Raw genomic sequence first — 26236 nt, 5'->3', positions numbered from 1 at the left:
CTCCATAAATAGTAAGCCTCGCCCTCTTGCTTACTCCTCTCACACACGTTTTCAATCTTTACAACTTTATGTGGTGCCAAATTTAGAAAGGAAATACCAGTAGGTTTTTTATCTTCTTGGGTTCTCCTCATCACTACCTAATTTCCTTCCTTCACTTCTATACCTTCTGTTTTCTTGAGTCTCTTATCTCTGCTGCTGAAGAGGATCGTAAGTTTGACCTTCCTTCCTTCTCCACATATCATCCTCAACGGTCAGGTCGACGCGTTTTGTCAGGCTTTTCACACGTGTGAGCTTTTCAATATGAAGGTTTCTTTCTCTTCAGTTTGCAAACAAGCTCATCACTCCTTTCTGAACTTCTTCCCCTCCGCCACCGGCATCATCAACAGAGAACGTCCCTTCAACCCTATTCGCCGGAAAGAAAAGGTGGTGTTCGTGATGGGTCCCACAGGAACCGGAAAATCCAGACTCTCCATTGACCTCGCTCATCGTTTTCCATCAGAGATCATCAACTCCGATAAAATGCAAGTTTATAAGGGACTCGATATTGTCACCAATAAGGTCACCAAAGAGGAGCAACAGGGGATTCCGCACCATCTCTTGGGAGTAATAAACCCTGATGCGGACTTCTCTGCGGAGGATTTCCGCCACCACGCATCACTCGCCGTGGAGTCCATCGTTGACCGGAATCTTCTCCCAATCATCGTTGGGGGTTCCAATTCCTTCATAGAAGCGCTGGTGAACGAATCTTCTCCCAATCTTCTCCAGTTCAGGTCCAAGTTCGATTGTTGCTTCCTCTGGGTGGACGTATCGTTGCCTGTACTCCACTCCTTCGTGTCGGACCGGGTCGACCGAATGGTCGATTCCGGTCTGGTAGATGAGGTGAGAGCGATGTTCAAACCGGATGCCGATTACGGAAGTGGGATCCGGCGGGCCATTGGAGTACCAGAGATGGACCGATTTCTACGAGCCGAGCTGGCCGGGGTTGATGACGATGAGACTCGGGCGAGGCTCCTCGTGACGGCAATAGACAAGATAAAAGCCAACACTTGTAGCCTGGCACGGCACCAGTTGTCAAAGATCCATAGGCTGAGAGATTTGTTGGGATGGTGCATACACCGGATCGATGCAACGGAGATGTTCCTAAGGAGAGGTGAAGAGACCGACGTGGCATGGGAGAAGCAGGTGATGGGGCCAGCCGCTTCCATCGTGTGGAGTTTCTTGCACCAACGCAGTGAAGATGCCGATCGTGCCATTGTTACGTCCACTCCTAAGATCCCATCACTCGCCATCACGACCACCGTCTTGGCAACCGCCGTTGCTGCAGCCACACGCTAGATTGGGGGGCTCACCTAATCATCATCAGCGATCAGAAAAGTACCATAGATGAATTACACGTGGTATATACACGTGTCGGCATCTTTTTTTTTTTTTTTAACTTTCAGAGAGGTTGATCAAAATCGTAAAAGCGTCAAAAGGTGGTTTTTGTCGTGTTTCGGGCTCGGTACAGTGTGGGAAGCATTTTAGAAATCCGCATTGGAAGGACAGATCAGTGCACTTAGTTTCCGTACTCAAAGTTGGTTGTATTGCTGTGGCTGCGGTTCACTGTTATGACCCTTTGGGCCCCAAAGTTTTGCATGGGGCACTGTCTTGGGGGGGGGGGGGGGGGGGTTCGTGGGATCCATTACTAGTGGGTATGCTTCTTTGTATTATTCTACTTTTCCTTCCAAGACATTGTCATCTTTGAGAGTATTTGAGACTTGAGTGAGATGTGTGGTGAATAAATATCTTGGCTGTTTGATTTTATGGATTTCTTTTCCTGTTTATCTTGAGTCGGGGATATTTTTTTATTTTTCGGTTCATAAAATAGACAGAATCAATAAAATGAAAGAAATGAAATGAAAGTGGACAAGTTTTTCTTGGGCCACAAGAGGTTTGATTGAGGCTTTTGAATGGTGTTGAGAGGGTATCGCAAAACAGTAAAGGGTAATTTTGACCATTTAGGTATAAGGGATAGAAATTTATGACCACTAATGGTTTTATGATTTCTTCATCGTACAATGAAGGAAAAATTTTCTCTAGGAAAATTATTGGAGAGAGAGAGAAGATTGTTTGGGAGATTGATTGGTGATGTTGATTTTAAGGAGGCTTTGGTTGTAGATTTAAGGAGTCCACATCATTGAAAGTGATAGTGGAAGTTGACATGAAGACCAACGGAGGTGGAGGCTAAGATCCAATGATGCCTTCACTAAAGCCTCAATTTTGTGGTTTTTGCTCTCCAGGCTAAGATCCAGTGGTTTAAGAAATAAGAATCCCCACCTCCAACAACTACCATTATCATATCATATGTCTTACACATATGTGGAGAGTCGTTGTTCTAACCATTTTTATGCTTCCAACTAGACAATGGTTTGTTTTTTTGGTAGAATTCAACTAGACAATGGTTGGTTTAGAACATTAATCCCATTTCCCTCCTGTGAATTATAGCTTACTTCTTCATATAATATCAGCTTATCAGGAAACGTTTCATCATGTGCACTTATGTTAATCCCACTAATTAAGAGATTATATTAATTCATCTATTGTGCCATAACTAATGTACAATCTCTTAGGGGATCCCTGGATCCCATTAGTCAAGACTATTGATCCTTTAAGCATAGGAAGCATTGCTAGATTGTATGACGACTCTAGTGGTACTAGATTCGCCAACCCCACCCTTTAATGTGTAAAACTATGTTCTTAGACCTTAGCTGAGATAGTGAAAGGGAGAGTCGTTATTATCATCTAAAATTTCATAAACTTCTCTCATGGGTGGGAGACAATCATTAGCCAAAATTGTTCCATGGGTCACGATAAACCTTCATTTATATATCTTTACTAAGAGTAACATTTGACCTTCCTATTGGAAGGTCTACTGCTATGATTGCCTTAACAAATATAATTTTATAATTAATTATTCTAAAGAATAGGTAATCTTGTAGGGACTTCGTCTTGAATTTGCGGTTCCCAATTAGATACAATTTCTTGAATAGAATTAGGAGAAAATTTTCACTCACAATGAAGATAAAATCTCTTGGAATATCAAGTTTCATCATTAAATATTATGCCCTATTTGAGATGGACTATTAAATTGTAGCTTTTTTTTTTTCCTTAATTGATCTAATTATTATCAAAAAGAAGGTGGGGGGGGGGGGCGGAGAGGGGGATGGGGAGGGGGCGGGAATTCAATTCTGTCTGTTATCCTTGAGAATTAGGGAACGGCCAATAAAATGGATTGCCAAAATTGTAAAAAATTTGAACAAATAAGAAAGCGACTTATCCTGTTGTTACCGTATTATGTTATGCAATGGGCTTTTGGGTGGGACCTGATAAATGAGAGAGACGTGATGTGAACCCCGAGAAGTGAGAGCTAGCGACGTTAAGGCATGGCTCCTCCATGGCTAATTATGATAAAGCACTTTGTGGAAGGGTTTCAAAAATCGGTGAAGCGGATTGGGTTTATCTTAGATTCAAAATATTCGATTCGATCAATTTTGTTGGATTTATGATTTTTATTTGGATTGGTTTAAAGTTTGATTCAATGGTCTAGATGATTTTTCCAGTCGTAATTAAAGCTAATATAGAAATTGTTAAGTTTGGTGATTTTCATCTAGATCGGTTGATGGATTGATTCAATGATAAAAAAATTATAATTATTTGTCCGTTACTATGCTAGTCTCCCGCGGATTAGTCAAGATGCGCATAAGTTAGCCTGGACACCTTGGTTAAAAAAAAAGAAATGTAAGTGGTTGGACCACATTAGGTCCAAACCAATGTAAAGTCAAGAGTTAAGTAAGTGAAAGAGGTTGTAGTCTTCTTAAGAGTAGTATCTTACAAGCAAGTGGAAGAGTAGAATATCCAACAAGAAAGTGGTTGATTGTTGAAGCAATTGAAACTAAATGGAATGATCAACAAGAACGGAGTAACCAACAAAAAAGTGGTGGATTGTTGAAGCTATTAAAACTAGATGGAATGACCAACAAGGTGGATTATTTCTTCCAATAGAAGAAATGAAGAGAGATAATGACTATGCCTTCTCTACAATTACAAAAAAAGCAAAGATGAATCTATAAATAGAGAGATGTGTCTAGGAAATAGTGATGATCCAAGTAAACGGTCAAGATGTGAGGATCCTTGTGAAAGTTCAAAAAAGTAGAATGTGGATGCAATATGTATACAAGAATTAAGCAAAAAGCTAAGGTGGGAGTGCAGAGTCAACTTGGAACCTTAACTCGCATTCTTTGATTACAAATGACGAGTCAGGATCAATGGAGTCTAAATCCTCTGCTTTAACTATCCATTTGGAATGAAATCCAAACCGTCCTCGTTTGGGACCGTTGGACAAGACATTCCTCTTCCGTGCAAAGGAGATTGTGACTCACCCGAGTCTCGATCCAAAATCCTAAAGAAGTCAAACCCGTCGTAGTCTCTTACCCAACGGGTGTTCTGTGGTCCGGCCTGGACTGTCATGAACCGCACAGATTTTATCCCAAAAGGAGAATGTTTTTAAAGATTCTCGCTTTCACTGGACTGGATCATTTGTATCCAATGGAGCGTAGTAAAACCGGATAAATGGTTGGGATCAAACCGTACAGTGGTCCCGATGTTAAACCGGAAACAGAAGATCCAGTGTACTTGGGGTTATCAATAACGGGTATATTATCCGGGTCTAAATCCGTATCCTATGCTATCCAATCCAATCCAACTATTATTATTATTTTTTTGATAAAGATCCAACTATTATTTAGGATGCGTATAAATAAATCTATATTCCAACCGTTAAATATTTTGTTGGATCATTTTAAAGGAAGGGTGCTCTGAATGCAGTTTGGGAAGTGCAGTGGTTCATTTTGATGCTGCTCAGGATGTTATAACTAGGGATCTTAAGTGTGTGTATATGGCAAACGTTATAATTTTTTTTTTTTTTTTTTTTTTTTTTTAGTGAGAGTGAACACAAGGTAATAACAAAGATGGGATTTTTTCATGGCAAGGGTGTGATTTTTCATTTCACAGGGAAGGGGTCATTTCGTGTGCTTCTGTTTCTAAGCAAAGATTATATGCAGCTTGGCAATATATTCTCTCTCCCATGGGGGAAAATATTGATGTTTCTTTGCGGGAGCTGAGCCAATTAGAGTAAGGCCCAGAGCATTTATCATGGGGGCAAGACGGTCATTTTTTCCTCTTTCTGAGAGGGTGTAGGTTGTAGATAGCCTAGCAGTAATCACTTGCCCAAGGATTTCATAGAGGATGTAAGAAACGCCTTAGGCTCAAAGACACTTTTCCTTTATCTATATTATATAGGAAAAAAATTTAATGTTTCCTATCAGGAACATAGACTCTCTCTCTCTCTCTCTCTCTCTCTCTCTCTCTCTCTCTCTCTCTCTCCTTTCTTATTGATTGAACAATAGGGGGTCATTTATCGGCTCTTGCCTGCCCGTGTAGACTCTGCTACCAGGTAGGAAACATCTCCCTATTTATATATGGGGAAAGTTTCTGTTCTAGTACTCTATATAATCAAGTCATGGTCGAGTTTTCCTTGAGAGGCTGAAATTTTAAGGATTGATATACGAAGTCACTTACTCATATGTCAAGTTTTAGCGTAAATCATATTAACCTCGTGACAAAAATATTTACAAATTTTGAGGTTATGATGTAAGCAAGTAATTTCATTGAAGGGGAAAAAAAAATCAACATGTGTCGGTACATAGTGCACCAAATTGAAATATTCAATTCAATTCTTGTTGGATAGAAATGGTTGCAAAAAATAAGGGGAGATGGTCCATGGAGATTGCCAGTCTTAGTTTTGCCTGGGTTGGGCTTGTCATGCCTCAGGCCGTTCCAGCCCATGTCACATATATCCATTCCGGTGCTATGCCACCTTTCTGGCTGTCAACACATAAGATTGGTAGAAAAAAGGTGGAAGTTGGAACCCTATCTGGCTGTGGCATAAACCCATTCAAAGAAGGGTGTTGAAGTTTCCCTTCCCCGCCCAGTGATTTATGGAAGTTGGAACCTTGTATGGTTGTGGCATGAACCCATTCAAAATAGGGAGAAGTCTTCCTTCTCCAAGTGGTGAACACCGTGCGGTCGAAGGGACGCCCCCTACCCTCGTCCCTCTCGAGTGGTATAAACCCATCCATGATCAATTCAAAACCCAAGATCAAACCTAAACCTTCCAACACATGAAGCATGCTTGCAACTTATCTGGTTCAACAATTTAATGAGGATAGTATCCTTGGTTCACAAGCTAGGGCAATCTGATTTGTAGCAATACCCTACCTAACATTCCATACCCCATTAAAGGTCCTACCAATTTGGAATGCAATGATAAGAAAGCATCAGTCAACAGGGTTGGTAGCCTAGCGCGTGGAAGTAAGTCTTTGGCTCATCACCGTTCAGGTCAGCCATTTGTGGTTCAAGTCATCATGCCCTATTATCACTCGTTGATCATGCAAAAGCACTGCTTACCGTATGGGGGGGGGGGTTTGAAAAAGGAAAAGCATTACAGTTGCAAGTTGCAACCCAAGCCGGCTCATAAGAAATCCAGGTTATTAAATTCTGAAGGATATTGACTGAGATGGGCCTTGGTTTCATCAGTAAACTCTCTATTTACCAAAAAATAGAGATGGGCCTTGGTTTTAAATTCCAAGGAATAAATCATTGGAATCCTTTGGAAAAAATTCTAAAAGATTCCCATGCTGCTAGGACAAGGGAATCTACCATGCTATACCTGTTGGTATACGATATCTTGTATTTCATTATAGTTTAATACAGAGAGTGCTAGTGCAGTGCCTCGATGGCCAGGATGGCAGTCCCGCTAGCCGATTAGCTAGCCGTGGGGGTTGCAAGGGGGGCAGGAAGCCCCCTGCATAGCAGGGGTGTAGGGCGGCGCAGCCCCCCGCTCAAATTTTTTATTTTAGGGCAATTTTGTACTTTTTGAATTAAGGTTTTTTCGCTATATATTTGTAGCGAGGGTTTTTTTCTCTGTAATACAAGCAATATTGAGAGGTGTGAGGACAAGCGCTGTAACCCTATTCTCCATTACTAGTGAAGCAGGATCTCAACTCACCGGGAACATAGGCAACCTTACCGAACCTCGTAAAATCCGTGTGCATTGTTTGTTCTATTTTTTCATTATCTTCTGCATCATTTTAGGGTTGTGTTTCTACAATACCAATCGGCATATTGAATCTGTTTCGGCAATACAGATCCACAAGATCAGGGAGGAGAGAAGAAAATTAGTTATTTGACAAGACATGGGAAAGAATCCCCACACTATCGGCATATGGAAGTCCTAATATCCAAAAAAGTACTGTGGTTTTTCAATATCATATATTTTTCTTGGAAAGCATTGCCTCGGCAAAAATGATCAGGTAAGAGAGAGAGAGAGAGTGTGTAGGATTCGCATGATCAGGATGTGAGAGGACATGATAAAACATTCTCACACTACTCGTGGGAATCTTTTTCCCTACTTTTAATAGGCAAAAGATTTTGTGCACAGTGTGCATGAACCATGCACAGTCTTGGATGGAGTTGTGGGGTGCACTATAGACCCTCATCCCCCTTCTAACAGCTTTGTTCATGGTCATGCACCACAGGGTGAAAAAAAAAAACTTTCCCATTTTTATACATCAAAAGATCCCCAAAATATCTTCTCAAATTAAAATTTGGTAAACATTTATCACGTCCACTTTAAACTGTGAAATCAAAGGTACGTGCCTAAACAAACTAGGAGTACCAACTACCAACTCAGTTTAAACCATAGGATACCCTGATGACATCCCTTGTTAAGCTTAAAATGTCAATAGAAACCCCACAAAAGCTCCTCCTTCCCCTTCCCCCACCCTAAACACAATAATTTAGAAAGACAAACCCATACCACACCACACCACACCTTATTATTAATTATCCCGATCGCCCAGGACATGGATAAGTGATTTCGCATTCCTCACCAACTGAAACCGTATAAGAGTGCTTAGGTGCCTGAAGGAATGGAGGAAGATGAAACAGAACCTCACAGACACATATGGTATCAATTTCCTTCAACCACCTGCAACAATCCACTTCTACGTCCAAGTGCTCATGGTGGTGACGGTGTGAGTGCCTGTGCCTAACACTTTCCCTGTTCTCATGCTCATGGCCATGCTCATGGTCGCACTCGCCCTCAAGCTGAGCCTGATCCTCTTGTTTCTTCTGTTGCACTTGCACCTGTTCATGCCCTGCATCTTTGGTCACTGGTAGATGTGGAATACGATAACGAAATGGAAGCAAGGAACAAGCATGATTGACCAGTGCAAACTGGGACATGCAGAGTGGGCGAGGAGACGTCGGCGTCGCCGACATTATCTTGGGTATCAGTACCATTAATACTGTAATGAACATCATTAACATTCCAGTTTTGATCCTCTCCATGCTTGGGCTTCTGGGGTTCAATAGCTAGCACATCCTTTAAAGGGTGAGACTTAATTGAGAATTGCTTCATTCAATTAGTGTGAGGTGTTTATTAACTTAATTGGTACTGGTGATGTACTAGTTGCCCACTCATGTATTTCACCGCCCTTCTTTGTCCTGGTTGATATGACCTACTCATGACCAAACACCTAGTTTAAAAACTTTTTTAAGCTTGAGTTTAATGGCCTTTTATTCTTAGTGGAGAATATTTAATTTACATTGAATTAAGATCCAAGAATTTGTAGGTTGAATACCACTCAGCGACAGAGAGAGCAAATGCTAGTCATTTACTAAAATAATTCCGACTCAGATCCTCTCCAGTGCACATCCAATTGGGCATGCACCCAAAGGAACTCCCAACTAGGGGTGTCAATTTATCGGGCCTAGCCCAACCTATACCCTTGGACCGTGACTTACCTATTTAAGGAATGAGCAAGTCTTGATCGGTCTCGTGTCGGGTTCAATCAAGTTCTGAGCTTTAACCTGGCTTCTTCTAATCAGGTTATTCGGGCCTTAAGTAACCTTAAATAAGATAATGTACCAATAAATCCGTAAATGTATTTAATTGTCTTAGATTTACGAGACTTTAATATATTTTATTAAACACAAAAAATTTAGGAAAGGTGTTACACTTAATTACATTCAATAATTGATAAAGATATCAATATATACTATATTCTAAAATATATATATATATATATAAACGGTCAGGATAAACATGTCGGGTTGAGTCGGGTGGATCGGGTTTACCCCTTGCACCGTGTACTACCTGTTTATAAATAGACCGAGATTGAGCCCGACACGTTTAATAATCTATGCAATCCGGACCTTTTAAACAATCAGGCTTGATCACTCAAATCAGTGCGGGCTTGGGATTGACACCCACGCTAGGCTTTCTCCCGTGAGAGAAAGTATTTGGTTCCAAAAATTTCAGCCAAGTTTGTACACTTTCGTGATGACCCACGTCCTTCTGGGAGCCAACTTTTTTCTCTTATCGATCCACCTATAGAGTCTAGTAGCACGATTCAACCTCACCATTCCACATCCTAGACCCTTATCTAGGTGGTGATTTCAAAGATATATCGTTCTCCCCTTCACACCATCAAGTGGTGAGAGATAGGGGTAGACCCTAAATGCACGAAATTCATCCTTTGTACCTACACCCGTACTTCCATTGGTATCACCAGCTAACTTATCATACATGGGTGGTGCGTCCATCTCTCTCCCGAAACAATAAATAGCCTAAATCAATAATAAAGTTTTTTTTTTTTCTACATTTAAAGCAGCTGCATTAGCCACTTGGTTCAACTAAAACAATCCATTTTTGAACTTCAAAATCATGAATGCGGTCCTAAAAAAGCCCCAATGCCTGATCCGAGGAAACAAGCTACCTACGTACGCTTGTAATGGGTGAAGACAGTAAAGGGTAATGACCTTTTTCTCCTTCACTTCTATGACTTGATAACCTTTTGTTCAGAAATGTGGATCAGAAATAAAGTTTAGTTTCGTGGGTATTAAAACACATGCCTAATATCTTGAGCTCAAGTTTTAATCCGTTTTTGTCTTTCTTGATGGACATTTTGGAGGTTGGATCCCACACTATGTTGGGGTACGATATCTTGTATTCAGTCACAATTTAATTCAAAGACTATTGGTGCAAGCCTCTAAAGTAATCGTAATCCCCGAATTTTATTTGGGATTTGTTTATTGAGGTTAATTTTATATTTCTGGTATTAGGGTTTTTCGTTATATATCTGTAGCGAAGTTCTGTTTCTCTATAAATAATCTGAGAGTGGTATGAAGACGAATGTTGTAATCCTATTTCTCGAAGATAATGAAGCAGGATCTCATCTCATCGATGAGACAATACCTTTAGGTGGGGTAAATCAAGTTTCAAAGACCATTTATCAATAATAAAACCAATCAATTAAGCCCAAAGAAAGGATCCATGTAGCTGAGATTCTCTCGACTTGGCCTATGCTTATTTTCTCTTACTCTCATATATAATCTCATTCTTATTCTCTCTTCCTACTCGTGATGTTTGGACTTTTTTTTACCCTATTATGTTTTGATTGGATCCATGTAACCAATTTCATTATATTGGGATTAAGACTCAGATTGTTGTTATTGTTGTTTACCCTAGTTCCAAATTGACACTTATACTTTGTCTTTTAAAAAGTCTCAATTTTTTTGGTAATTTCATTTTCTTTCATTGGCCTTGACCTTGATTTTGAGGCCATTGCAAATTCAACTTTCAACCTTCCTAAAAACGAGGAGAGTTTTTGTTACCAAAGGTGGGATGAAGAATCCATAATGTGACCCTGTCATCATTAACTCACAAACGTCTTCTTTATTTGAATCCAAGGGTCAGTTGTCGTGTCTTAAGATATTCTCTCTTCATTAAGGGTAAGAGAAATTCAACAATTTAAAAAATAAAATAAAATTGTGATTAATTGGAAGTGTTTCAAGTAGGGTTTAAAAGAACGAATTGCAATCCAGATGGGTCCGAGCTTGATCTAGTTTAGATCGGTCATGAATTGACCAAAATATACCTAACCATAGAAATATGATATGGATTAACCATGGTTTTTGTTATCATTTTGTTATCAATTGTATTGGGTGACAACAATATCGATCAATAACTAATTCGATGTGATCGATACGGATATGATACAAATCAAGGGTATAATTGTCCAAATATGATGATGTTTTAGTATCTTTTTAAGGTAAAATTATTTGATATGGTAGATGCTGACCCATTGTATCCAATATGATAGAGGTGTCAAAACCTAGCTCGAATCAAAATCAAACGATATTGCATTGAAATCAATTAAACACAACCGAACTAATAAAATCGGACCAAAATCAATATAACCCGATAAGAAACTGAGGGCAACCCAAAATTCATAACACACATTTTTTTTTTCATATTTTTTAATATATTTATGTTAACAAAATCAAACCGAGATGAAACTCATAATGAACGGATAAAAAAAAAACCAATAAGAAATCGAAATTGAACCAAAACAAATCCAAACCAGTGCATCCTTATTGGTTCATGTTTTGGTCTCACTTATTCTCACACTAAAACCGGTAAAAACGAACCAAATTCAGTCCAAACCAACCGAACTGATTAACACCCTTGCAATACCATACCGATAAATAACCGGCCGATACTTAAAACCATGAGATCGACCGATCCGAATTGGCAGAAACTGGTCATGTGTGCACGTGGGGCCCTCTGCAATTACAGAAATATCCTTGCAAGTTGAGTGCAACCTGGCATTTTTCTTCGCATTCCACCTCTCCATTGGTCCACTTGTCACTGACCTGAATATTCCGTACGACGATTTAGTCAGGTGATGTGACCCAAGTTTTGGACAGTTGTATATAAAATACCATTTTCGTTGTTTATTAATCTCTCCCTCGTTCTCTCTCTCTCTTCCAGCTTTATCGTACCAGAAGTAATTAACAAAAAACAGAGCCTAGGATTTCCCTTGACTTGGGCCGGTTTCATTAGAGACCTCAGTTGTTTCTTCTCGTTTCAATCTCTTCCAATTCTGCTTCTTCTGCTGAATCGAGGAAGCGAATTGATGATGTTCCCCATTAATATTTTGGCCATAGCTCGGATGACGAGGAGAGATTTCGTTCTGCAAGCAGAAGACATCGCCTTCGGATCGTTTCAATGGTACCTTTACGCAGGAATCTCATGCTTTTTGGTGCTTTTTGCTGGTATCATGTCTGGTCTCACGCTTGGTTTGATGTCTCTTGGTCTCGTTGACCTTGAAATCCTTCAGAGGAGTGGAACATCTGCGGAGAAGAAGCAAGCTGGTACCTTTCTTTCTTTTTCCCTTAATTATGATCGGTTTCGTTTGCTTCCTCTTTTCTTTCCTGTATCTGATAGTGGAAAATGCAGTACTCTTAACAGAATGTTTGGCACCGTTAGATGGTTCGGTTTTGCTTTGCAATTAGGCTCGGAAAGGGGAAAATTAGATGATGAATTGGTTCTTTTTATTTGGAAGGCTAGAAATTGGTAAAAATAGGAGTTCCCAGCTGAGTTTCTAGTCATCGCGGTATTTAATATCATTTAATTTTTGTTATTAGAATAGTTGTAATGTGCATCTGGAAGTTGGATTATCGTGTTTGGGTCCTTCAGGATCTGTAGCTTAGAGATCATTAACTAAGGTGTCCTTTTTTTCCCCCCACCTTTTTGAATCCTGAGGTTTCTCCTTTTCTGTAATTTCCTCCATCTGAAACGTTAGCATCTGAATCTACGGAATGCTGATACTGACTGCCTATGTGAATTTGGAATTTAGACTTTGTCAATCGATATTCTCCTTTTTCTTGGTCTGGCACCATAGTTTATTTTTGTTTCTTGGTCACCAGTATGTTATTGATATCCTTTCCACTTAATTATGCAGAAATAATATAGAAGTTATAAATTATGGCGCTCAAATTCTTTTATGCAAATAATTTGGAAGTGATAAATGGCGGTCTTGACATGCAGTTATGAAAAACTATTCTTACTGAATAGTCCACACAAAAATTCTCACGGCTGTCATTACTGAGGAAATTTGATATATTGATGGATCTACAAACATGTGCTCTTTAAAGTTGTTTCCGCTATAGAATGTACAAGATGCTGGGTTGCTGAGTCGTTATGTGGGAATATTACTTCAGCCTTCCACGTGGTCAATCTCCCCCTCCACACGGGAGCTACCAAGATCACACTAGGATAGAATCTTGGCCCTCGACTTGATGGGGAACTTGGGTAGAACTCATCCTCAAAAGCTAGCCATTAAGAAGAGGGTGCCCAAGTACCTATAAACTTTCACATCAGGTTGTATGCTTCCGAATTCCGATATGAGATTATTGCTTTCGTGTGGAACCCCTCTTCTAAGGGATTTTCTCCATCCTTAGGGGCACACCGAAGTAGCCACGCCCCAGCTATGATACCACTTGTTAGGGACTTGGGTAGAACTCATCCTCAAAAGTTAGCCATTAAGGAGAGGGTGCCCAAAGTAGCTATAAGTCTCCACATCAGGATACCAACTTCTAATGTGGGATTATTACTTCAGCCTTCAATGTGGAACCCCAACAAGTAGTTCTGTCCCAGACCCCAACATTGATTCTGTTTTATTCATTTAATTGTACTCCTGAAGAAATCTGTCAGGCTTTGTTGTATCATATTCTGAACTTTATTATGTTTTGTATCATTGCAAACCCACCCCCAGCCCCCGAAATGAAAGGGAACAAGAAATTGATGAAAGAGGGATTTAACAATGGGAAGCTTTTTTTCTGGTTCAATAAAACCAGCAGAGAATATTATCCTCTTTGACTAGAAATTCCATACGGTAGAAGAATTCTCTTTTAACTCATGGCATAAGAAATTCTACCTATAAATGAAGCAGTTTTTATCATTTTTATAGAGGATAACAGTCATGATGGTACACAAATGTATACAAAATAAGTAAAAGCAGGTATGGAGGTATAAATTATATTCCATCCATGATACGCAGAATTTTTTTTGACTGCATGTATTTATATATGTAAGAAACCTCCATCTGTTGTTATGAACATGTATTTCTTCACCCTCCAAAGAAAATTGTGATATGAAGATTGTTTGTATTGAATTCTGATATGAGGGCCACTGCTTAATGTTTTGAGTTCAACTCAAAGTCTCAAATGTAAAGTAAGGGTCTTGAAAATTTCTGAAATGTTTTGGAGTTTGTTCTGTATTATATGGTCGTTGCTGTTACGTTTTTGCCAATATATTTACAATACCAGGAGGTGCTTTGTATCAAAAGCATTGACTTGTATCCTCAACCTATGATACTCCAAGCCATATTTTCCATTTAGGAAGTGCCTTGTGAAGTTGGTCCATTACTTTTTTGGACAATATTCAGCAGTGGGGCCAAAACAATAGGGAGAAGGTGTTCTGAAAGCATATCTTTTCTCTGGGATTTTTCCCAAAGTAGTATATAGAATGGCAGAATGTACCTGGCAAAAGCCATAGGGAGTATCAGTATGCTTACAATTTGCTTTTCTAATGTAGGTCAGACATATTTTATGAAAGTTGGAAAATTTCCTGTCGTTATGTTTGTGGCTCATTTTTTACTGTGCATATTCGTTTTCCAGCTGCTATCCTTCCAGTTGTTCAAAAGCAACACCAGCTCCTCGTGACTTTGCTTCTATGCAATGCTTGTGCCATGGAGGTAACTGAGCACCTGGAATTCCCCTTCTAATGATTTAATTTTGATTTTATATCAGAAATTGGATATGTGTTTTTCATTAAGTTCTAGCTCTAGCATGCTACTTCACTTTCTATTTGATTAGAAATGTAGGGTGCCTACAATCATGTGCAATGCTTTACTGACAACAATAGTTAGCCTGCCTTGTCAGGTTGTAAGGACCACCCGTCTAAAGTTTTTTTTTTTTTTTTGGTGTGGGGGGAGGGGGGGAATCTTGCGTTGTCTACATCTACAGGGTTAAAAAGAGAAAAATGCTAAATGTGCATCAAGAGATGCTACTGCCCCACCACACCCCCCCCCAAAAAAAAAAAAGCTGGACAGAGGCATAAGTTGCAAGGTAGATAAGCACGGATCTTTAAGAATAATAATTCTTTAAAAATTGTGATGTTGTCGATTGTATAAACGCTGAACCTAAAACTGCATGTTATATCGTGTGTCATCATCTGAACCTTTTGGCAACTATTTTTAATCTGTAATTGCAAAAAATACACCCCCCCCCCCCCCCCCACTTTCTTGTAATCTGATCTTACTGTGTATCCTTAAGATGGTTATTCTGTTTAAAGATGAAAGCTTGTTTTAGAGGCTCTTTAATGACCTTGGAGAAGTTCCTGTGGAGCATTTACTTGTTTTATTCCACGTAATTGAATTTCATAGTGAACTGAACTTATTTAATCCATCAAATTCAGCATCTTAACATGTAGTGGTTTATGTTGTTACTACCTGCAGGCCCTTCCCATATATTTGGATAAGATATTCCATCCATTTGTTGCTATTGTGCTATCTGTAACTTTTGTTCTAGCTTTTGGAGAGGTATGCAGCATTTCCTTGTTCTTTGTGCTTCAACAAAAATTAAGAAGATTTTCTTAATTAGAAATGAAAATTTATTTTCTTTCATTGTTTTTCAGGTTATTCCACAAGCAATATGCACAAGATATGGTCTAGCTGTAGGTGCAAATTTTGTATGGCTTGTGCGTATTCTGATGATAGTGTGCTATCCCATTTCTTATCCTATTGGGAAGGTAATCCCCAGTCTAGTTATTTGAGCTTTTGACAGTTTTTTGGATTTCACAAGTAATAAGGGTCATGTATCACCGGTGAAGAAGAAACTTATCTTTTAGAACCTCCATTTTCAGTTAATAATGTTGAAGAGAATAATTTGAGTGTATTTTGACTTGGCAGTTTGAAAGAAGTTGTGACATTGGATCCGAAATGCAAACTGCAGAAAAATTGGATAATAGATATTAAATGTTTACATTTCAAAAATGAATGACCAATGAGTAGGTCCTGTTTTAAATTTTAAATTTTTTATTTTTTATTTTTTATTTTTTATTTTTATTTAGCTTTTGTAAAGCTTCTGAATTTTTGGGCTAATTTATTCATGAAACTTAAATCTAGATTATCTCAAATCCTTCAGACGAATTCAAATTCAAGCTGAATTATTTGCCTTGTGCCTGGACTTTGTCCGAACAATTCACAAATATACTACCCAAACTATTCACAAATATACTATGTTCCCCTTCTTCATTTGTGGTGCTTAATAGATGTTGCATGATGCAACTGTTACCTTCTGTTTGGCTTTTATGCCTGACATCTATGCACCTCTGCCTCGACTGTTATCTCTGATGCTTTACTTGATTCCTCCATATCGCTCTAGTTAGAAATTTGCCTTTGAGATATGGATATCTACCAGCTGCTTATCTATTTTATACTAACTCATAACTTGGTTATCTGTTCTCAGGTTTTGGATTGGGTACTGGGACATAATGAAGCATTGTTTAGGAGGGCTCAATTGAAAGCTCTTGTTTCTATTCACAGCCAGGAGGTAGGCTTATTTAGAACTACAAGTGCAGGCAATGTGTTAAATTATCTCATGGTAATATTGTACAGATGTGTTGAGGAATGCTAGCAATACTGAAGTATGCATGAAGGTTCTTGGTTCTCTTCATACGGTGACCTTTATTCTTCTTAATTATTTCTTCCTTTCACTCATTATAGGCTGGCAAAGGAGGTGAGCTGACTCATGATGAGACAACTATTATTAGTGGAGCTCTAGATTTAACCGAAAAGGTACATATTGCATGAGACTGAGGATGTCAGTGGCTTTATTTTAGGATTTGCATGTTTGCGTGAAAAAGTTCGTATATCCCATTGATGTTTGCTTATGACGTGTATCTTAAATTCACAATCTTTGAGACACTATGATTGTATGTAATTAATTTGTACTGTTGAGTTAGAAATTAATTATAGCTTTTTATCCCCTCTACTTCTTGTGTCATTTTGGTATGCTAATACATTTGTATTGCTTACATTTATGGGCATACTGATAATTGTACTTAAGCTTATGTAAGATATGCTCTCACTTCAGTTATAGTTGCTTGAATCACTATTTTAGCCACCTTCTTGCAAAGATTTGCAACTAGGTATATGTACATTTATGGTTAAGCGTCTTAAAGCAGGGTAGAATTTGTCACACCCATGCCTCAGGCCAAGGGGGAGTGTTATGTGGGTATTTCATCATAATGTAAATTTTGGATCTGTAACTGTAACTGTGGCTCTTCTATTTCATTTCAGGAGTGCAGCTGTCAGGTTTACTCATCTTATAAACTATCAAATGGTGTGGGGAAAGCTTTCTAACTTGCTTTCTTTCATCCTTTATTGTTCTCATTATACTTCTTCTCTTTCTTATTTTCTCCCCTTCTTATCTCTCTTTTAACAGTGTCCTTCATTTACATAATTTTATCAATCTAGTACTGCATGAATGAACCAAACACAAACAAGTTGATGGGCATGTAATCAAGTAGAAGTTGAGATCGGGGCTGGTTTTTGCACCTTATGTGAAAACCAGTTATCGGCCTGCAAAAGAATTTTTTTTTTTTTAATTATTATTATTATTATTTCTGAAGGGGGATTTTTTTGATGGGGAGTATTTCAATACTTCAGGTATGTCTATGGTTTATAGTTGATCTATTTTTATTTTCTGATAAAGAGCAATATTTCTGGAAGAAAGGGATATAGATATGGAGATGGAGTGAGAAGGGGTGGGGGGAACTCACAAAGGGGGGACATAAGCAGCTAACCTCTCTTTTAACAAGATATATCTGGTGGTTATGCAATTATAACTAGTTCTGGTTGCTTTTGTGTTATTTCAATGGATTACTATGTTAGCTTTGGTGTTGACCTATTGTTCCCCTCACAGTGCATAGGTCTGCTTTTTTGACTCATTAACTTCTTTGAAACTTTTAATCTGTCAATTTTGTGAACAGACTGCTGAGGAGGCTATGACGCCAATTGAATCAACATTTTCTTTGGATGTCAATTCAAAATTAGACTGGTGAATTTTCTTCTTTTTTTGAGATATTTCACTAATTTTTATTGTTAATTTGTCTTGGATGCAATAGTATCAAACGCAAAATTCCCTCTCCTGTTATACTTGTTGAATCGTGAAACATTTTCTTTCCATTAAATACATTTTTTATGCTGAAATCTGAGTCCCCAGTTTGAATTTCCTTTTGAGATCAATTCAGCCAGTGCCACGGAAGGTTTTTTTATTTTGGTACAAAGTGCCATTGAAGTTATTGCGGATATTTTGGCAAGATAAATTCCTCAAGAGTTCTTAACTCTATATTCTTTGTCCCTGTTTCACATGGGAATCTTACAAAATCTTATGGATACCTTAAAGGTTAGACAACTCAAGCATTATATCCATTTAATTATCATTATCATGTAACTCACTTTATACCTTTGAGGCTTTTGGAGTTGGGATGTAAGGAAATGAATCTCATGGAAGACTAGATTTCTTTACAGGCTCTATGAAATTATAATTACTACAATACATCCTGAAAACTGTGGTAAAGGCCTACATTACATGAATTTTGGCACGGGGATTTGTGAAGCAATCAATTCCACCTGACCCCCAGAACTTAGGATATGGGAATTTGTCTCCAAAATGGATACACCTTTGGGGACACAGCTAAAATGTGTTGGAAAAGGCTTTAATGTGTCAATGCGAGGGGGGTAAATTCTTCTTCTTCCTCTAAAATGTCAGAAAGAGGGGGGGGGGATTAATGTGTCAAATGGGGTGGTAGTAATCTTCTCACACCTGTCTCCAAATGTCAGACTGCTGGCTTCCATGTCAGGCACTTATCCTATACCCATATCCTTGTGTTGAAATGGTATTCCAGTGTCACATTGAGTATCCAGAAGCAGTGGATTAAAAAGAGAGCTGCTGTAGTGGGTTTCTTTAGTTCTTCTGTCTGAGATGTTTTATACTTTTGTTGGTTTCAGGGAAGCAATTGGAAAAATTCTTGCTCGAGGCCATAGTAGGGTTCCTGTCTATTCTGGAAATCCAAAAAACATTATTGGACTCCTGCTGGTGGGTTGAAGGATCTAAACCTTATCTTGGAACTCATATTTGTTTGTACAGAAAGTTAGCTCAATTTAGATTTAATCTCTCTCCCTCTCTCTGTTGTCAGGTGAAAAGTCTTCTGACAGTGAGGGCTGAAACGGAGACCCCAGTCAGTGCTGTTTCCATTAGGAGGATTCCACGGTATGCTTAGTGAACAATTTGCCTTTTCTTTTCTGAACTCTGAAGTATAGAATGTTCATACGTGCAATGTTCCCAGGGTTCCTGCAGATATGCCTCTTTATGATATATTGAATGAGTTTCAAAAAGGGAGCAGTCATATGGCAGCTGTTGTGAAGGCTAAGGGGAAAAGCAAAAATCCTCCACCTGTTGGTGATGGAGAACAACTTGAAGAAAACAAATCCATCGGCGGGGAGTCCAAATTAACTACTCCTTTGCTCAATAAGCAGGATGAAAAATCAGAAAGCATAATTGACATTGAAAAGGCTCATTCAAGGCCAGTAAAGATAAACAGGCAGCAAAAAGATGCATCAACCAATGGATTGCCCCGCCTGTCAGAGGATATTGAAGATGGAGAAGTCATTGGAATCATCACCTTGGAGGATGTATTTGAAGAACTTCTCCAAGTAATTCACATAGAGCTCCCATTCCCCAGCTCCATGTCTCTCCCGTATGTAGATGCATGCTCATTTATCTGGAACATCTGGTGGATTTGTCACCTCTCAGCCAGATAGTAACCTGTAGGAAAAGGTCCATGGCCTTGACCTATCTCTGAGTGAATGAGAGGTGTCACATCAATGAGATGCTCTCAGTTGATGATCATGTAGGGGGGCATATAGGTTAGGAGGTAGTTCCAGTCTGAAGACCGGGGCCACCAGGCTTATATGCAGTCTTTCCTGTTCTTTTTATCTTCCTCTTTTTCGGGGGTGGGGGGATCCCAATAATTCAACTCATTAATTTCTTTCATCAATGCAGGAGGAGATTGTGGATGAAACTGATGAATACGTGGATGTACATAAAAGGTAACATACAATATATCACTCCAGGAATTATTTACCGGCACGAAAGTTATGGTCACATTAGGTACCAGACTGTGATATATATTATTTCTTTTCTAGGATACGTGTGGCTGCAGCTGCTGCTGCTTCATCTGTAGCACGGGCCCCATCGAGTCGGAGATTAACTGGTCAGAAGGGAGCAGTAAGTACACTGTTATCCATTATGTTGCATGTCTCTTGCTTATTATCAGCCTAGTAGCAGAAATGAGGGGGGGAAATGTTTGACATAATCCTCCATTTATTATAAATGTAATGAACAAGATAAAAATGTGAAGAGGTGGTGGCAAATCTCTCTGGGGCATATTTCTAATCAACTAAGTTTCACTCACCACTTACAGACAGTCAAGGATTACACTAGTATACCTATGCTATTAAATATAAGAGGAACAGCAAAGCACTTGTTCATTTAGTTGGTCACCAAGAAAGTGTCATTTCTCAAGTATGAAATATTTTTTGTCAACCCCATTCTTTTCCGGCTTAATTCTCAATGGATTTATTTTGGGTTTATAGGATATTGCAACATTTTAAAATCATAAAAAGATTCATTATGGTCAAGTTACAATTTGTTATCTTGACTCAATTGCGATTGAAATGGAGCTTTACTAATCAGTGTGATCTCGAAATCTTATTCCTTCCTTTGTTCTTAACTGGAAAAATTTCTCTGCAAAATCTTGATTTCAAGAGATATTTGGAGAGAAAGATAAGAAAGATTTGTTTGTCTTCCTTTTCTAAGTAGGCTTCATGCATTCCTGCATTCACTTACTTCCTATTCTTACTGTCTGGTGTATGGTATTCCAAGTAATAGTTGTGGGTGCTTTTAGTGAATAACCTAATCTAGTTGCTTTTAATTTTTAAAGGTGACACTGGTTTATTGTTTACTTTCTTTAGGAGTGTAATTGAAAAATCTGAAGTGTCCTAATGCCAGTTTCTGTTGTCAAAACTTTCAAAAGCCTAAGGGGAAGACTGGACACACCGCCAGGGTGCCTAGCAAGACCCCTTTGCCCTCCTCTGTCCAGCCTTGTGATTGGTTCATACTGCTAGCTAACCAAAAATCTGCATTCCTAACCCTCCTCGTAAAATTATGGGGAAACTTAACTGTTTTAAATGCTTTCCCTGCAAAACAATGATGAGAAAAGGGGGTGGGGGGGAATGTGTTTCTCATTTCCATCCTGAAACTAGCCATAGGATGTGAGCATTCACTAAGTACCATATTGAGAGCTCACTTAATCCCTTTTCCACTGAATGAGCATTATTTTGTATGAATGGCCCACTCATTTGGTGTCAGGATAATAGTATAACTTTTTCTTGAGATTTGGGGAAAAGAATCTAAATTGCACAACCTCTATCGGTCTTTTTCCTTTTTTTTTTTTTTTTTTTTTTTTTTTTTTTTGCGATCAAAATAGTAAATGCCATTATTGATGCTGGGAAATCTCCAATCCTAAATCTGTGTTTGGGTAGCCTCCAAGGTGGCAGTATTTCTGGTGCAAGCAAAGCATGCTTATTCGCCGACATCTGCTGTCCATGGAGTACAATTGCAGTGGGTGGGACATAGAATAGCCATATATAACTCAATTTCCAAGAAAATGTACCCACCATCCTAAATTTGATATATTGTCATCTCACAATAAATATGGACTTCTCCTTGAGATTGAAACGTTAACTGTTGCTGTAGGCGACTCCCCGTCACATTTGCCACCTACGTTATAAATACAAGAACATACATGAAATTTATTTTGTAGTGTTTCTTGGTGTATTAACATAAGAGGTCAGTCTATTCCTGTTCAGGAAAACCTTTCCTGAAATGCCATGCTGTTTCTTTCTTCTTTTTTTTTCACAAAGTGAAAGTTATGATTAGTGTTGCCTTTATTAGCCTATAGATTGGTACTCCAAATGTTAGCATAATGAGTCTGTAGTAGTCACTGAAGCTCATTCATTCTTTTGCAGGGAGGCCAAGCTAAGCAAGGACAAACACCGAAGAAATCAACTGAGGATGATCCAAACTCAACAAGATTACAAGAGAGTCTTGGGGAGCCGCATGTTTTGAACAAACGATGAGTATGTAATACAGTTAGAGTTAGCATCTGCCTGAGTAAGAAGAGCATCTCAAAGAGAGGTGAAGTCAGTCTTCTTCTCCATACTGAGAGAGCTAATGTAATTTCTTGTAATTCGATTGAACACTATTCTTATGCACATAATTTTTTTTTTTTTTTTTTTTTTTTTCTTCTTGGTTTTCCAATGGTTGGAAATGAGAGTTATTTTATTTAATTTTAGGTATCACATCCATTTGGACATCCTGGTTTTTATGCTTCTTCTGGTTGGATGTTAAACTCATGAACTATTTTACGATAGAAAATAGTAACAATTTAGAAAGTGGTTGAAAATTGGAGAAAAATATTTCTATTAAAAGTATATCTAATTTAGTTAAAGAAAATGTTGAATATACTATAACTAATGTATTCTGTTTATTTCTAAATTGGTTGCATAATAATTATTTACATTGGTTGAAAAGTTTCCATTTTCTTGTGCTTGAATGCGTTCATAGAACGAAATCGCTATTCCTTTGCTCCACCTAGAAAGGTTCTCATTCCGAGTTGTAGTGTGGGAGAGAGAGGAAAAGCCGAAAAGAGCTAACTATATTAGTGTCATTGTAAGCTTGTTCTATGGAAGTTCCAGAAAGCAAGACCAGAAGCCAACACCCTACAGATCAGGTTGGAGCTGCTTACAATTAAACTTGGCTAAACACTCTAGTTTTAGATATATTTCAAATGAGATAGAATCTTGCCAGTCTGGTGTAGGCAACACCAATGCACGCGGGTAATGGGAGGGTGTGCAAGAGCATCTTCAGTACATGGGTGGGGGCAATGTGGTCTTTTTGCACCTTATGTCTGGGTGTCGGCAACAACAAATCGACAGGATTCCTATGCTTGGGTGTAGGCAACAACAAATCGACAGGGTTGCTTATACCATCCCTAATCCTGCCGATTGGTCCCAATCCAAAGTCCAAGCAAGAGTGGACTTGCTCAAGGCCTTCACACCATCAGAAATAGTTCCTCTCCAGCTCCTATCTCATTTATATCAATGGAAAAAAAAAAAAAAAAAAAATCTAATACAAGCATGTTGCACAGCGGGGATACCAATTCATAGGATGACCCACCCCGCAATGGTTACGTTTACAGGAAGTACTATAACCGTATAGTTTATTAGGGTAGTTTAGCAGGTGCCGCGATTAGAAGTCATAAACTAACACAATTTGGACTGATTGTGAAGAAATAACCAAACTTTTCAGTAATAGGCATGTTTAAAACACTTACCTCAGGATTTTGTATATTTTAGCCAGGTTAAAAAATATGGGAGCAGTAGAGGTGAAATTTTGGCCTAACAACCTGAACCCCTTAGCCCACCCTGAGCTTGAACAGGGCTTGGGCTAAGTTTTTTGACCCTGAGGCAGGTTAGAATTGAAAACCCCCAACCATGGGTAAGGGTTGGATCATGCTCGGGTTGAAGCCTCAGCCCAACGCAACCTGACCCAACCCAGCCTGAAAGTTAACCCTAAATTTTTATATCAGAATTTAGGGCTCCTATTGTTATTTCATTTTTCTATAATTTTTTAATGTATAAGATATGAATGTAAAAAACAGTTCAATCAAGGTTAATCCAACCATTGCAAAAGCCAAGGTCAACCCAACCCAACCCAGCTCGACCCAACCCGGAACTGATAGGGTCAATTAGTTTTGGATTAGGTTCATATGAACCTGGCAGGGTCGGGCTTGAGCATGAACCCAACAGTATTGGGTTGGGCCTGAGTTGAATTTTGAAGACCTAGAATTGCATTAAGGTTTTAAGACACCCGACCCAATCCGGCCTATTTCACCCCAGAGTGGGGTATCTATAGCTCATCGGTTAGCTTTTAAAGCTAGAATTGATTGTATTTGTAATGTTATATTATCGCATTTCCCTTCCTCGTTGTTTGAATGAAGTTTTTATAAAAAAAATTTACCCGGCACCGGTAAGCTTGATTTTTATAAATGTGTGGGCTCAAGCACCACCCTATTAATAATTGAGTCTTCCAGGAGTAAGGTAGTTGCAGGGTTATGGTTTTTTCTTTTTTTTCCTTAAATTGGAACTTTGGACCATTTTCCCTTATATCCTACAAGTAGATCGGTCTCGGCTGATACCAATTCAATCCGATTGATCAGACCGGTCCACTCGGTTTTTGAAACCATTAGTAGGGTTAATACTTGACAGTAGGAAAGTTGAGCTTGAGTTACTTACGTCTTATAGTTACTGGTTACAGTCCTAGTAGTACTGAATCACTATGCTCCCACAATGCACCCATGATGACACTTGTCTAACCCAACGCTCCTCGTACGTAATGAATTCCATTACGGCGCTCTCTTTCTTCGAGACGAAGACTGCAAATACAATTCCACTCAACGGTCAACCGTCAATTCCTCGCTTAAAGCTCTCTCGCCTCTCACGCAACTCATTCGTCTTCTTCCCGAGTAAACCAGAGCGTCGCATCCTCCTTTCAGAGAGCGAAACCTTGCTTGCTTGCTTGCTTGATAAATAAGGTTATTTGGTTTTCTGTTATCTGTTTTCAGGATTTCTTTGTTTCTCCAATTATCTAGAGTGGAACTAGAGTATCAGTCAAATGGCACTGAATTTCGAATACTTTACTTGGTATCCCTTTTTCCTTCTTTTTCTAAAATTTTCTAGCCGTCTTCAAGTGGATTGATGTGTTCAACTCAGCGAATTTTGGTTGAAACGTGAACTGGTCGATTCCTCTTTTTCTTTTTGTGTTTGGGGGAATGGGGATTAGAGTTTAAACGAATATGAGTTGGGTTAGATTTTGATATTCCATGTCAGAGGAGATCTCTATGATGCAACAATATAGTGGTCATTCTCTACAACGTTTGGAAATTTAAGTGTCTTGGCACTTGGAGATTTCCTGGTTATTCAATTTTTTTTTAGTTATTGCTTTGCCAAATTAAGAAACCACTAATCTTGCGAGGCTTTGTGCAGAAATAATTGCTCTCTTCAATGGGTTTCAATTCAGTCTTTATATCTCTGCAAGAGGTCTTTCCGCAGGTATGGGTAGTTCTTGATACCACTCATATGCTTTACTACCTACTTTTGTTCGTCTCTCACTTCTGTTCCAAGAAATTCTTTGATATTTATTGAAAATTTTAGTCATTGTATTTTTATTTAGGGAGGACAGACGTTGGAGCAACGGTAAGGTTGTTCCATTGTGACCTAGTGGTCATGGGTTGACTCTAAAAAACAACCTCTACGCAGAGCGGGTGTAAGGCTGCTGCGTGACCCTCCCCAAAATCCGCATTGGTGGGAGCCTCTTGCATTGGTTATGCCCTTCTATATTTTTATTTAGGGTTAATACATAAAGAATGAACTATTAGAACTGATTTGGGAGTTTCCCTAATCCATGATAAGCTCTAAGAAAGTCGTTTGAGATGGTATGGCCATGTTCATGCACTAGCAAAGATGAATGATCTGATCCAGATAGAAAGATCTAAAAGAACTGGAGGCAAGCCAAAAATGACCATAGGAGAAGTAGTGAGGGAAGACACGCACAGATTAGGCCTCACCCCAAGTATGACCTCAAATAGAGCCGGTTTGGAGAATTAGGATCCATGTAGCAGACCCCATCTAGCTATGTTTTACGTTGTTACTGTTTTTGTGATTTGTTTCCTTTCACTATTACTTTTACTTTTCTTTTTCGTTGCTCGGATCCATGTAGCCGATCCCATTAAGTTGGGATACGGCTTTGTTGTTATTGACATTAATATGTTGATACTTGATATTCAATGTATGAACAAACTATGAGACTGGTGAGCCTAAGAGTCTTCATACTAGATCTTCCATTGTTCCGTTAAAATTTTCCAGACTTCTTTTCAGTTGCTTCATTACATGCAACCAGAAAATTCATATATTTGTCCATTTAGGCGCATGTATGTGTGTGTGGCTGATTCCAGAGGACACTTTTTGGATGGACAATCCATGTTGTAAAGTGAATACAATCTTTTTATTTCGCCTTGCTGGTGTTTTGTACTACCCCCCCC

General features: G+C 38.8%; 4 protein-coding genes across 6 annotated transcripts in view; 3 read left to right on the top strand and 1 right to left on the bottom strand.

Annotated features, from left to right (window-relative positions):
- The first annotated feature begins 63 nt into the window (after nucleotides 1-63).
- On the top strand, nucleotides 64-1801 carry LOC122069023 (adenylate isopentenyltransferase 5, chloroplastic-like). Its single transcript, XM_042632953.1, has one exon. It carries the CDS (start codon nucleotides 301-303, stop codon nucleotides 1333-1335), a length of 1035 nt encoding a protein of 344 aa, XP_042488887.1. The 5' UTR covers nucleotides 64-300; the 3' UTR covers nucleotides 1336-1801.
- A 5874-nt stretch (nucleotides 1802-7675) lies between these two features.
- LOC122069033 lies at nucleotides 7676-8448 on the bottom strand. The gene has a single exon (XM_042632965.1). It carries the CDS (start codon nucleotides 8446-8448, stop codon nucleotides 7942-7944), a length of 507 nt encoding a protein of 168 aa, XP_042488899.1. The 3' UTR covers nucleotides 7676-7941.
- A 3476-nt stretch (nucleotides 8449-11924) lies between these two features.
- Nucleotides 11925-22450, top strand: LOC122069024 (DUF21 domain-containing protein At4g14240-like). 2 transcript variants are annotated; one of them, XM_042632954.1, is made up of 13 exons: nucleotides 11925-12318; nucleotides 14626-14702; nucleotides 15465-15548; nucleotides 15644-15757; nucleotides 16477-16560; nucleotides 16734-16805; nucleotides 18002-18069; nucleotides 19023-19110; nucleotides 19211-19284; nucleotides 19361-19727; nucleotides 20077-20123; nucleotides 20220-20301; nucleotides 22104-22450. In XM_042632954.1, the coding sequence occupies exons 1-13, from the start codon at nucleotides 12081-12083 to the stop codon at nucleotides 22212-22214; spliced, it is 1506 nt and encodes a 501-aa protein (XP_042488888.1). In that variant the 5' UTR covers nucleotides 11925-12080; the 3' UTR covers nucleotides 22215-22450. The 2 variants fall into 2 exon arrangements, with proteins under 2 accessions (XP_042488888.1, XP_042488889.1); XM_042632955.1 differs by lacking the exon at nucleotides 19361-19727 and having other exon boundaries at nucleotides 22104-22239.
- Nucleotides 22451-24528: 2078 nt separating this feature from the next.
- Nucleotides 24529-26236, top strand: part of LOC122069028 — a 7683-nt gene continuing 5975 nt past the window's right edge. The window contains exons 1-2 of one of the 2 annotated variants that reach the window (XM_042632960.1): nucleotides 24529-24730; nucleotides 25182-25247. In XM_042632960.1, coding sequence (XP_042488894.1) covers nucleotides 25200-25247 — 48 coding nt within the window. In that variant the 5' untranslated portion in view covers nucleotides 24529-24730; nucleotides 25182-25199. Of the gene's footprint in view, nucleotides 24731-24791; nucleotides 24840-25181; nucleotides 25248-26236 lie in introns of those variants that run through there. The other variant, XM_042632961.1, reaches the window with a different exon arrangement.

The sequence above is a fragment of the Macadamia integrifolia genome, unplaced genomic scaffold, assembly GCF_013358625.1.
Source record: "Macadamia integrifolia cultivar HAES 741 unplaced genomic scaffold, SCU_Mint_v3 scaffold522, whole genome shotgun sequence".
Classification (NCBI taxonomy): Eukaryota; Viridiplantae; Streptophyta; class Magnoliopsida; order Proteales; family Proteaceae; genus Macadamia; species Macadamia integrifolia.
Note: the sequence above shows the minus strand (reverse complement) of the source record. Positions and strands in the feature narration are given on the sequence as shown.